Raw genomic sequence first — 13,405 nt, forward strand, 5'->3', positions numbered from 1 at the left:
GCTCTTCCTCTCTAAATACAAATATCTTGAGAGAGAAACATATCTTCTTTTCCAAAAATAATGCCCTCTATTTTTGAAGCAGTTGTGTACTTAAAAGAAAAAAAAAAGTAAAATCCAGTCTGGCTGAGGAGTCAATCAGTGGTTTCCATAGCAACAATGGATCATGCCAGACAGGGGTCAAAGGAGAATGACTCCACCAGTGGATCCATTTCTGGCTCTTGTGTCCAAACCACCTGGAAAGCTTTGTTCTTTGTTTTTTAATAGATTCTCAGATGTGCTGAACCAGAATCTCAGGCAGTGGGCCCATGAATCTCTATTTTTAACAAGTTCCCCTGATGTTTTTTAAACAGCCAGCTCTGTGTGGGTCACTGCCTGAGACCCCGTTCAGAACTATAAGCGCACAGGTGATTGGAGTTTAAACAGTTCCCTGCTTTAGCATTCCTGGGGTGCAGCTTTCACTCCTTAGAAGCATTAACCTTGAGAATGAGAAACTGGGGTGTGTTTGAGTATATGAATGTTTAATTTCCTCAAAACTTAATGCCAGTTGGGAAATACTATGGTGAGAATACATGCTCTTGGACATCTGTTGTGCTCCCAAGAGCCCAGCTCAGTGCGCTGCACCCGCCTGAGCCCTGAACAGCAGCCTTTTCGGTTACCCTGGGGGAACCCTCCTCCACCCGTCTTCTGCTCTGTTTTCCATCCTTTGATGGCTCCCAAGTACGGAGCTTAAAAGATGGTTTGGCTACACTTTTTTTTCAATGACGGTATAATTGACAAATAACATTATGTTAGTTTCAGGTGTCCAACATAACGTAGCTACACTTTTCATTAATCCTTTTTTTTGTTTCATAATATCGAGCCCTGAGCCCTTTCCCTAAAAAAAAAAAACAATGAATGTTTTCAGGGTTTTTGCATCATCATGAAGTGTGAAGAAACTTTGTAAACTGTATCACTGTACAGATATAAGCTGTTGTTAATGTTAGTATTTTATCTGAGAACTGGAAAAGCTAAAACAAAGAAATGACACATGGGAGATTTCTCCCAGGCTTCCCCAAGGTCTAATCCGTCTCCTCCAGACATGTGGATGCTTCTTTTCTATGACAGCTGCTTTGTGTCCTTGCTGAGAACACACTTCTCTAACACCTTCTGTCTAAGCGTCCCTAGGTTCTTGGCTGGCTCCGCGCCTGGATCTTAACTGTTTCCCAGCCGGTAATTCCACCTTGAGGGAAAATTGAGCCCCAGGTCTTTTTAAGACTAAAACTGGAAATCTCTTTGCCTTTTAAAAATAATGCTCTAGAAATTCATTTGTTAAGCAAAACACATTGTCACATAGGAGAAACCATAGTGAAAAAAACCAATCGATCAAAAGTTTTAAAACCGCGAGGTATCCAGGCTGCCTTATTCCTCTTGAAACTTGAACCACATATTAGATCTCTTCCACCTGCCCAGTTCTCAAACCTGGTAAACCAGCCTTGCTTTTTACTCGGTCTCATCGCTTGAAAAAATAATGCTGTTTGCCTTCCTCTGGAGATCCTCTCCCCAGAACAGTTCCAGTGGTACCAATGCTGTGATTAAAGTCGTCTGTGGAAGACAGCTGCTCCGAGGGAAGCTGGCCTTCGGTGAATTAGGGGTTCTTCTTCCCCAGATTGTGTGTGTTTTTTTCTGCTTAGAATCTAATGTTTCCTATTAGACTGTCAGCTTCTGGAGATGAGGGACTTTGGATTCTTTTCCTTTGTTTCTTGCTTAGACAAAAAAAAAAAAAAACCCAAACCGGCTGGCGCCGTGGCCAAGTGGTTAAGTTCGCACACTCTGCTTTGGCGGCCCAGGGTCTCGCCACTTTGGATCCTGGGTGTGGACCTAGCACTGCTCATCAGGCCACGCTGAGGTGGCGTCCCACACAGCACAACCAGAAGGACCTACAACTAGAATATACAAGAATGTACTGGGGGCTTTGGGGAGAAGAAAAAAGAAAGATTGGCAACAGATGTTAGCTAAGGTGCCAATCTTTAAAAAAAAAAAGAAAAAAACCAAACAGCTACTACTTGTTTACTGTTCTGTACTCATAGCCACTCATTAAACCTCATTGATGGATCTGAAGAAGAAACCTTTTGGTTCCTCCAATCCTGCTCTGTCCAATATGGTAGCCAGTTGCCCCATGTGGCTATTTAAATTTAAATTAATTAAAATTAAGTAAATTTAAAATTCAATTTCTCACGTGTACTAACCCCATTTCAGGTCCTCAGCAGCCACCATGGCTGCTGGCTAGCACAGACGTAGAACATTTCCATCATTGCTGAAAGTTCTATTGGGCAGCACTGCCCCAAGCCCTCTGTTAAACCTCTTGGGTTCTCCTTTGTCTTATTTTCACCCCTTCACCGGCAGTGCTCTACTTTGACAAGGACCCTGCCCTTCCCCACTTGGCACTTTGGGGCCTCTGGATATGAGGTTCTCTGGGAAAATAAGGAGATGGAAACTCAGCCTATAGCATCCCCCATGGTATACCTTCCGTTTCTTCATCCTCTCCCCTGGTCCAGCCTTGCTTTCATACCATGACCTCCACTTTCCCTACCTCCTGGCCAAAACTCAGGCACTTTGCCTGAAATTATGGTCAGCGGCCACCAGGATATAGCCAAGCGTTGGTTATAGCATCTGAACAGCTAGGCACAGTCCACAGAGAGAGAAACTGTAGTGTTTTCCTACTCATTTTTTAAAATTCTCACTCAATTTTGCCTTAAAATTAAAACAAACTCTACAAAACAGTTCAGCATAAATAGTTATTAAAAAAACAGTCCTCTCCCTCTTCTTCTTATCTTTTATCCATCACTGCTTTACCTAAACCTCTTGCTTGAATAAAATACTGCCTGCAAACCACCATGAAACTTTATTTTTGGAACCAGAAGCTCATTCCAAGAAATTCATAAGCCTAGTGATTTGGGGCTGCTGACCAGACTGAAATCATTTGCCCTGACCTTTGTTTTCTTTCTAGCAAAAAACTACTTGTTTAAAATTAATCAGAGGGCAGGTCTTGATTTTCTTTTTATAAAACCTCCCTGTATCAGCTCATGCTGAGAGGGTATTTCTAAGGAAGGAGAGAAGACTGCTGTCCCCTCCAGGTCCCTGCGTCTCGTTTTTCTGGCGTCACACCCTTGTGTCTGTTGAATCCAAGTGGCCAAGGGCTCCAAGAAGCCTCATGCTGTCTCTACACCCGTCCGAGGAACCTTCCCAGCCACTGTGCTAGCTTACACCAAGTTAGCCTTCTTTCTTCGATTATAGCCAAAGACTGTGTGACATAAAATTAATATTTAGAATTCACCTTGGCAACCAGTTTTAAACATCAAGATTATCTAAACTGTTGTGGACAACCTGCTGGAAAAGTTTGGAAGTATGCCCTACCCTCTCGTCTCCCGAACAAGCAGCTTGCACCTGAGCTTAGCTTTCTAAAACGCGTTGAAGCAGAGCCAAGCAAGACTTTTGACCAGTGTTCCACCATACTCGCCTTTGTCATTCACCCCCCGTCATTCTGGATTCCCATCCTCCCAGTATTTCTTCTTGGAATGTTGCCTCACCTCACTCACTCCATAGATGGTGAGGTGGATTAAAACAAACAAAAGGCCCAGCGTCACAAGTCCGCTGAAGAAGAAGGGCCAGGGACTCTTGCGGAGTTGCTGGTCTAATGTGACTTGCCCAGTTTCTGTTCCAAGTTTACCTGTGGAGATTACATGTAGCCAGATAAGCCAGGGTCCACGTGGAAAGAGAGAAGGCCGCCCGCCTCTCTGACCGCTAAGAAGAGCCTGGTTGACCTGAGAGGTCTGAGAAAGCATTTTTAGGCTCACACATGAGTGGGAAGAGCTGTTTCTTGGCATGATGCCTTCCTGGTCACCTCTTCCTTCCTGACTCCTCTCTTGCTCACTCCCTCCTTCCTCCTGTCACTCCCTCAGTATTGGGTGAGATTTCTCCATGGGCCCTGCCCCTTACTCTCCTCTGCCTCCCAGAACCATCTCATCCTTTCCCTCACCTCCGGCTGTCACCTGATGCACTTGGTTGCCAGATCGGCTTCCGTGCTCACCTCCGGCTGTCACCTGATGCACTTGGTTCCCAGATCGGCTTCCGTGGGACTCAAGTCCAGCGTTTCTGATTCTCTGCTGAACTTATCCTCCCTGTCTCTCCTTGGTACCTTTAGTCAACATTTGCCTAGCTCCAAATCTGCCACTCTGTGTCCCATCTTTCTGATGATAATGAAATCACCATCCTTTCAGGCCCCCAGGCTCCCATTCTCAGTCATCTTCATGCTCCTCCTTCCTCCCACTTATCTTCAAGTCCTGCCTATTTGACATCCTTTCCTTGCTTCCAGACCTTCTTCCCAGCCTCCCCCCCTCTAGCTTGGACTATTCCAGTAGCTACCTAAGTAGTCACTGCTACTCTCCCTTCCTGTTTGAGGCTGGTGCAGTCCAAACCTGATCTTAGCCTTCTTGTGTTGTCTGTCCTTACCTTTTTGGCTCTTATTGTGCTGCACTCACAGCACCACCTTCTGTGCTGTTCTAGAAATCGCAACTCTGTGCCCTGTTTCTAGAATTTTCTCTTTCCTGCCTCTGCTTATTAGTCCTTCATCTGCCCCTGTTTCCTGTTTGAAATCCTGTCCACCCTTCAAGGTCAAATGCTGCTGCCTCCACAGAACCTTCCTGGATTCCAGGTGGAACTGGTCTCTTGCTCCTTGATCCCCCCGTGGCACTCTTGTAGTCATTTACATTCATGTCTTACCTGCATGCCCTGTAGGTGCTCAGTAAATGTTAAAGGAATGAAGGACGGTTGTGCATATCTTTAGCTATCTCCGCCAGTAGAGCCGTGGGTAGCATCAAGTGTGGGCCTTGGAGATAAGCAGACTCGGGGTAAAAGTCTCAGCTCCCTCACTTACTGTTGCACCTCTGTGAGCCTCAGCTTCTTCACCTGCAAAGTGGGCGTGATAATGGTGCCTACTGCAAAGTAGTTTAAGACGATGTACGTAAAGACGTCACAGAGTGCAGAGCTCACACTAAATTCTTAATAAAGGTTACCATTGTTCCCTTCTCCTCGTATGGCAGCTTGGTCTCTGAAGTTGATCATGATTGTCTCTTCACTGTTGAACCAAATAAAAGAAACAAGTCAGGGGCCATCCCCGTGGCCGAGTGCTTAAGTTCACGTGCTCCACTTCGGCAGCCCAGGGTTTCTCTGGTTCGGATCCCAGATGTGGACCTAGATATCGCTCATCAGGCCACATAGCACAGCCAGAAGGACCTACAATTAGAATATACAACTGTGTGCTGGGGGACTTTAGGACAAAGGGGAAAAAAAGAAGATTGGCAACAGATGTTAGCTCAGGTGCCAATCTTAAAAAAAGAAACAAATCAGTTGCTGGCATTGGGAAGTTATTTACAATTCAGACTCTTCTGGAGAGGAGGCTGTGTTTCCCACTGGTGTGGATCTAGGCTCTCTTCCTGTCTTGGCTCTGTGGTGTGGTGGTATGAGTGTGGTATTGGGTGTTGTCCCGGTCTGCCTTGCCTGTGCTCTGTCTCTCTGGGCAAGCCACTCACCTGCCCTGGGCCTCGGGTCCCTCATGGCTCTGGGCCTCTTCAGCCTTGAGGTGAGTGGGTCCCTGAGGGACAGCTTACAACACGTGAGCACCTCCCCACCAAGAGAGGGGGAACCTCAGACCGTGGGTTGCTAGAGCAGGAGGGAACCTAAGACATCATCTCTGTAACTGCTTACTTCACAGGGGAGGACATTGAGACCTGCATGTTGAGTGGCTTGTCCAAGGTCACACAGCTGTTAGTTGCTGAGCTGGAATCAGAGTGAGAGGGTCTAGCTCCCAGTCCACTGTTTCTTGCATCATTCCGTGCACCCCATGGCTCCCTCCCTGATCCCTGCACCCTGATTGACACTTCCTGACCCTTTTCTATTTGGGTTACACCACCAGACCCTGAGGACCATGGCTGAATACCTGAGAGATGAGCGTCTGCCATAGAGAATTTCAGAGTCGCTTGCAGCCATGGATACTTTTAAGGTTGTCTGACTGCTCTTCTGACCATTTTATATCAAACACCTATAGGAGTTAAGAAAGTGCATTAATATGCAAAAGGCAGCCAGCAAATCCTGGCCATGGCAGGCAAGGCTGGGGCAACACTGAAATGCAGTCGGTGGTACATACTAGGTGAAGGAACTTAGATCACAAATATGTGTCATCCTAAGATATAGTTCATTTAAAGCTGTATCGCTTGTGATAACATGGGCACGTTTGTAAATGTGAGTATAGCTATAGCTCCACTTTTCACTAACAGCTGAACAAATTTGTCTTGTGGATGCCCTCCTTCCCCCTTAGTCCTTTCTCTCGTCTCATTGTCCCCTTCCCATACGCCTCTGGTGTCCCCCCTCCCCCTCAGGAAGAGCGATCTGCTACCACATTAACCTCCCCTCAGGGCCTTCACGTCTCCTTGCGAGGAAGCGGGGACAAGGCAAAGCTTCCAGCTGAGACAATGTGTCTCAATGGCAGACTTATACTGTGAGGGCAGGGACTGCTGCTGTGTGTGGAGTCCTTCCTGGTGACCCCGAAACCCCATCACCTGGGTGCTGGCCTGACTCAGATGACTGGCCCTGATCTGGATTACAGGGACTCGACTCATCTGTGCACTATCATTATTCGACACAACCCTGTCTCACCTCCCAGCTTCTGCTCGTCACCTCCTCAGCAGCTTCTGTCAGCACCTCAGATCCAGCCAGCGTGCCAGACAGAAGCACAAAACCAGCCTTCTCTCACCAGTTGTTTGTGTTTGCATTCTGTCTTCCATTAAGTGACCAGAGAGGCTAGGAAATATGGTCTTTATCCAGACGTCTGTGTGCCCACCTGCAACCTGAGGAAGGAGGGGAGAGCAAATATCAGGAGCTAGTTCTCAGTGTGTACCACATGGTATATCCAGAATGTTCTCATTATTCTAAAGTCCTGCTTTCTTCACATTGCTCACTACTCAAAAGCCTTCAGTGGAGCTCTCATCTCATCAAAGTCCAAATTTAGGCAGCTGAAGTACAGTTTTTCCAGGCTAATCTCCCGTTGTTCGCCAGTTCCAGAGCCTCTTCTCCTCACAATGGTCAGTCTCAGTGTCCCAAATGCTCCTCGGGTTTCCACGCTCACGCCTCGGCTCAGACCACTCTCCGGCCACCATATCCTTCCCCTTTCTGATGATGATACAGCCCTTGCCTCCCTCGAGTTTGAATGAGGCCTCCCCTGGGTGTTTCAGCGAACAGTGCTCTCTCCATCTCCTGAACTTCTGTCACACATTTTATCGTCTTTGTCATTTGCTCCCTTGTGTGCATTTGTGTCTTGATGCCCCAGCTAGACTGTGAGCTCCTTGGGAGCAGGAATGGTATCATATTCGCCCTTGTTCCTCTGTGGGGCTTCACACAGAGCTTTGTAAACACTCCATCAGCCCTTGTTGTGAATGAATGAATGAAGAGATGTGTGGGTGAGTGAGTGTGTGAGTGAGTGAGTGAGTGAGTAAGTGTAGGAGGTGAGGGCAGCATGGCTCGCTTCAACCCCGTTTTTTAGGCTTGGTGCCCATGGCTTTCTTTTCTTTTCCCCTTTATCAGGTGGCTCGACTCTTTCATTTTGTCTCCTCTTTGGACCTCAGAGAAGGGCAGGTAACCCCGTTGAGAGGCGTGACTAACTCCAAACTGATCCAGTCGGGTAGAGAGGCCAGCAGCCCCCTCTGCCCACCAGCACATGGTCTGGATCCAAGCCAGGTGTCTCTCCTACCAACACCTGTGTGTGTACGTGTGTGTTAATCCCAGAGCCACTTCGTGTCCTTCTAGAGCCTTTTATTGTGTTAATTTGGTAGCGTCTAACATGTGATTAACTTATTTGGGTTTTTTTCTTTGTTTGCTTAACGCCTGGAGAATGAATTGGATTTGATAATTGATGCTATCGTGGGAGAAATTCTGTCTCTTTCTCTCTTTCTCTTTTGTTTGTTAGTCCATTTTATGTCACAAAAAAAGCCCCCCATCTTTCTCCAGCATGTTGATAAGGAGCCTGCTTGGCATTGATATGGAGCATGTGTAGCTGTAGAGGTTAACTCCATCAGTGAGGTGGGTACCCCTTTAGAGGGAAGTACTAACTCTTTTTGAATTACCAGTGGGCAACATGGTTACACTGGTGGCTCTGTTATCAATTGCCTGACTCACTAAAACCTTTTGTCTTTACTCTCGTTGTCATCAGTCACAGGCGTTAGATATGTATGAGCTGAGATGGGCTAAAATTCCTGCTGTGCTGGAGCCTTCCCCTGTGACTTGGTGTGTCCCTCTGGAAAAGAGGACCTCATCAAGGACTTACAACCAGGCTCAGCTGCTGTGTTGAATCGGGGCTCTATGGACCTTAATGGCAGGCATTCTATTAGTGGTAAATTGTTTCACTGGGAATACCAGATTATTAAAGGTCTAGATTTTCCCAAGAACACACCCATCCCCTCCCCTGACTAAGAAAGACATCAAAACCTACAAAATTTGGTTTGTGTTGGATACATGGCTTTCTTATCCCTTACAAATTGGGAGAAAGATTGGAAATTAAAGATCTCAGATTAATAGAAAATTCAGTGACACAGTTTATCTTTTAAAGTCCAATTTTCTAAGAGTTTTAGCCAGGGGAAAAAAAAAAAAGATTAAAATAACCAGGAATGGATTACCCTCCCTTGCCCAGAAGATACTTCTGCAGAATTCTGGGGTTCTAGGAGCACAGCTGAAAGAACCCTTTGGCCACGTTTTGTTGACATGCCCAGAGGGCCACAAGGTGAGTCTGTGAAAATAAACAGCAAATAAACAAGTAACAACAACAAAACTGGGTAGACCATGCTTATAACACTGTGGGGGATAAAGAGGTCAAGAGTAAGACAGAATTTAAGTAGGGGAATCATTTTCATGGAAGGCCGAGTATGTCTCCCTTTCCAGTCCCACGATGCTAAGCTGTAGAGAGGTTCTTCCAGGGGTGGGATGCTGAGGACAGTGCTGACATGTGGGGTGAGAGCCCCGGGGGCAGGTGCTCACATGTACCTGAAATAAGCTGACCTTGGTTCACAAAAGGACCCCAGAATTCTTAGCTTTTCCTATGGCTCATATTCTAAACTCAGTGTTGGCTCGTGAGGAAATTGATACAGGACTTTAAAAAAACACACACACATGGGCTGGAATTTATTCACCCTTCATCTGAGTTGCCTAGAGAGGCCCAACATTTATTCTAGAGATTTAAATCATACTAGAAACTCTTATTTTGGATGCAATTAGAGCCAGATAGTGAGCCATAGAGGAGGGTCTTGAACTCAGAATTTTCCAGTTGGAAGGGAATCTTGTTCAACCCTTTAATTTCCCAATGAGGTTGCAAGGCTGAGAAAGACCACGTTGACTTGGTCAAGGCCCCCTGTACCAGAGTTGAGACTAAGCTCTCGGAGTTGGAGAGCGAATATAATGCAGTTTCTGGAGACACCACTTCTTCCTTCTCTGTTCTTGTTTTTTTTTTAATAGTTACTTCTTTCTTCTCTATTCTTGCTTATTTTTTTTAAATAGTTCTACTTTTTTTTTTTTTTTTTGGTGTGGATGGCATTTTTCAACATCATGAAAGCCCTCTATTTACAAAATGGGGTCCTCAGTTACCTTGGGAGAGTGCTATGGCTGTTACTAAAAATGAAATCCTAATGATTTCTTAAAAGTAATACGCGTTCATGGTACAAAATTCTAAAAGTACAAAAGAGGGCATTCGGTAAAGAGTAACTTTCACTCCTGCCCCTGCCCTCCACTGGCATAGTTACTTTAAAAAAAACTCTGTAACCTTTCAGCAGGAACTTTCACAAATGCATTCATTTGGCCATTAACACAGTATAACTGGACCCCTGTCTCCTTAGTAGAAAAAGCTAGAAAGACCTCATCTGGGGTGGAATGAAGTGGCAGTGATGACAGATACTAAGAAATATACTTCTCTTTCCACCCAGTCCCCATCTTCACCCACCCAAGTCCTCCAAGGCCAGGTCAAGTGTGGTCTCCTCGGGGACACCTCAGACTGTCCCCTCAGACAGGCCTCTCAGATCTGTGCCCTCTGACCTTTGCACCCTGCAGCACTCTGGCATCTCTCATATACTCCTTGTGGACAGAGCCCAAGTCCCTGTTCCACAAGATGCTCCTTCAGGTTGGGGACCCTGGCTGATGCATTGGGGTGGGGCATGGGGATTTCCCGCAGCCACACTTTACTCAGAGGATTGCTCAATAAACGGTCATACGTTCATTCATTCAACTCCTTGACCTCTAATGCAATCAGGTAGAGTGGCAGATGCCAAGGCTGCAATAGTAAATAATCTGGAGGGAGGGCAAACTAACAAACAATGCCAATAGTTAAATATAATTGTATGGAGTACAAGAAAGAAGTACAGACTGCTCTGAGAGCACGTGATGCGGAGCCCAGATGGTTAGAGAAAGCTTCTCTGAAAAGTGCAGCCATATTGCGCTGAATCTAAAATGCTGTGGTTTCTAAGACGTCGTTATCTTATGTACCACTAAGGAAGAAAATATTGTCAATTAAATTAGGACATAATGCTTTTTCACCAGACTTTTCTACTTCTGCCTATTAAAAAGACTCTTTTAGGCTTGTTCAGACATAGATTTTTTTGTGTGTCACTTTTGTACATATTTAAAAGGAACAGGTAAGCACAATGAATTGATTGAGGTCTTCCTAACCTCACTCCTTCACTCTCAGACTCTTCTGAAGAGTCTGAGTCTTCTGAGTCACTTTTTAGCTCAGCTCACCAGGATCCACTTATGACCCTGCCGCATCACTCTCTACCTCCCAGAGCAGTAGGGATGCGGAGCTTTTGTCTCTGGGATTTTTATCCATGCTGCTGATACCCGTTATGCCAGTTCAGATGCTGCTGCTTTCTCGACCTTACCAGAAGTTGTCAGTGGAATGTGTTTTGGACAACACGTTGGACTCATATTCCTTCCTCAAGTGCTTCTTAAGTGGTTTGTCAATTGAACACTCAGGGGTTTCAGCTGTCCAGTCATGCCTTGGGGAGTAACAACCAAGTGTATTCGTGTGTGTGCAGTGACCATGATGTCCAGGCAACAACAATTGTAAGACCCACTCCAATTTCAAAGATGAAAAAATATATGTCTTGGAATTGATGAAAATAATTTGCAAGAAGTCTAGAAGTAAGTGGGTGCTGTTATTGTTCCAGTGACTTAGTGATGTCAAGGCTCTGAGTGGATGTCTCTGTTGAGTCTCCTAGTCACAAGATGGCATTTCCACCACAGTCAAAGGCAGAAAGCCGGGAGCAGGGTCCGGCTTTATTCGTCCTATCAGGAAGAGAAAGTACCTTTCCTAGAAATCCCTTAGCAGATTTCCCCTTACATCCCATTGGCCAGAATTATATCACATGGCCATCCACAGCTACAAGGGAGGTTGGGAAATCTATTTTTTCTCATCATTTCAAGAACTGAGTTTGAGAATGACTTTTGGATGGTCAAGTAAACAGTATATCCCACTGTGGTCAAATATGTTTGGGATACAGTGAGTGAGACACTGTAGGACTTCTCAAAGCTTTTAATATGGTAACCATGGCCCATTGAATTATGGAGAATATGGTATTAAGCTTTTCCAAAGTTAGGGAATCCAATTTACTTTCCCAAAATAGAGAACCCAATTTTGCAGAATACCAGTGAACAACTCTTGGTTATTCCCAGAATAACAACATGAAGGTTCTCCAGAGCAGGGCCAAATTGGCAGGGTGGAATGGGGCTGGCAGGTGAATGGAAATGAGGTTTTGAGTAGACACTGAGCAGGGCTGAGAGGTTTACAAGTGAGAGAGCCGTATTGATTTTCACCATCTCAGATTGTTGTGACGGGTACGGCCTAATTTGTTTTCAAGAGTCTTGCATCCATGCCGCTGTGATTTCCTCTGAGTCAGGACTAGGTTGATAGGGAGCTATTATTATCTCCTTCTCTTTCCTAACCTCTGCCACTTCCAGGCTTCATGACGCTCGTGCTGTGGGAGCGAGGCTGGCTGGCTTCTGGGAGTGGAATTGAGTGCTTTGCTAAAATGGACATGTATGATTCCTGCTGCTGCTTTCTCTCAGATGCACAGCTGAGCGTTTGTAAGAGCTGGAGACACGTTGATGGAGTTAGGCCACACAGCTGGCCTGACCGTTTATTTGGGCTTGGGATCATGAAGCCCCTACTAGTCCTTTTGGCTAGAAGTGATCTTTCTGTTTTTTATTTCAACGGTAACTTGTGTGTCTCAAGCAGCGCAGTAACATCGTCATTATAGTTGACATTTTTTGAATACTTACTGTGCACTGGGCTTTGTAACGGATATTTTATGAGCTTAATCTCATTTGATCCTCACCACCATCCTGCCATGTGGATGCTAGTCTGCAAATGCAAACAGTGAGATGGACAAGGGTTAAGTGATCCAGCTCTTAGGGATATGACTGGAATCTGAATCCATGTCTGACTCTAGAACTGTGATTCTTAATCTTCACTTTCTATAGCTTCTGGTATGGCACTTCTGCGTGGTTATTTGTACCGTTGTCTCTTTACATTTGTCAGAGTTCAAGCTGTATTTTTGGTATTTCCTAATAACAGCAGCATGATGTCTTGCCCTTAGAAAGTCCTTGATAAGTAGTTGTTGAAGAGATAAATGAATAAATGGGAGGATTAATGAAAGAGAAAACAGTGAATGGTTTTCCCGAATGTTAACCTAACATTGAATTATTCCATTATAATTATCAGAGTATTTCAGAATCAGTTTTTCTTAGAAATTAGTCATCTAATTTCTTCTAAATTCTAGATATCATCTAAAATGTTTCTGAGTAAAATAATCATGGATCATTGGCTGATAGATTTGGGGGAAATTACACTGGGTGGCAGGTCCCACTCTCCTGTTCTTGGCAAAGACCACCCAACTGCTATTGTCTACAAGGTGAGGCCTCGGGCCCCGTGCCCACCCTCATTCCAGAGCAGTGTCTGAGGCAACCATGGTGATTTCTGTCTTTTTTTGTGTAATGTCCTACAAACACCCCTGTGCCTGGATTTATAATTCTAATTGTACATATTTGACTCTTTAAATAGTTTTCTTTTTGTTGCTGTTAGTTTCCTGGAGACATACCTTTTATATCTTTGGTAGGTTGAGAACTTATCTTTTTCATATTTTAATGCATCTTTGTTTTATGCTGACATTTCTTCTAAACCTGTCTGCAAGCTCCTTTGTTTTCCCCCTTCCTGCTGACGAACTCATTCTGCATTTGCTCCTTTAGAGGCTCCTTCATGAACTAAAGTCACTTCAGTGAATTGCTGTGCTTTGGTGGCTCATTTTCATTACAATTTTTTTAATTAAGTAAAATGAAAGAA

The 13,405-nt window shown here is 45.0% G+C and overlaps 1 protein-coding gene across 17 annotated transcripts in view; it reads left to right on the plus strand.

Annotated features, from left to right (window-relative positions):
- Positions 1-13,405, plus strand: part of REEP1 (receptor accessory protein 1) — a 98,084-nt gene that overhangs the window by 67,391 nt on the left and 17,288 nt on the right. For 5 of the 17 annotated variants that reach the window (XM_070572195.1, XM_070572198.1, XM_070572204.1 and 2 more), the window contains exon 6: positions 7,615-7,767. The exons of 7 other annotated variants lie outside the window; for them this stretch is intronic. In XM_070572195.1, the coding sequence (XP_070428296.1) occupies positions 7,615-7,767 (153 nt within the window). Of the gene's footprint in view, positions 1-7,614; positions 7,795-8,716; positions 8,807-13,405 lie in introns of all 17 variants that reach the window. 5 more of the 17 variants (XM_070572193.1, XM_070572196.1, XM_070572192.1 and 2 more) reach the window with 2 other exon arrangements.

This window comes from Equus przewalskii, chromosome 14 (assembly GCF_037783145.1).
Source record: "Equus przewalskii isolate Varuska chromosome 14, EquPr2, whole genome shotgun sequence".
Taxonomy (NCBI): Eukaryota; Metazoa; Chordata; class Mammalia; order Perissodactyla; family Equidae; genus Equus; species Equus przewalskii.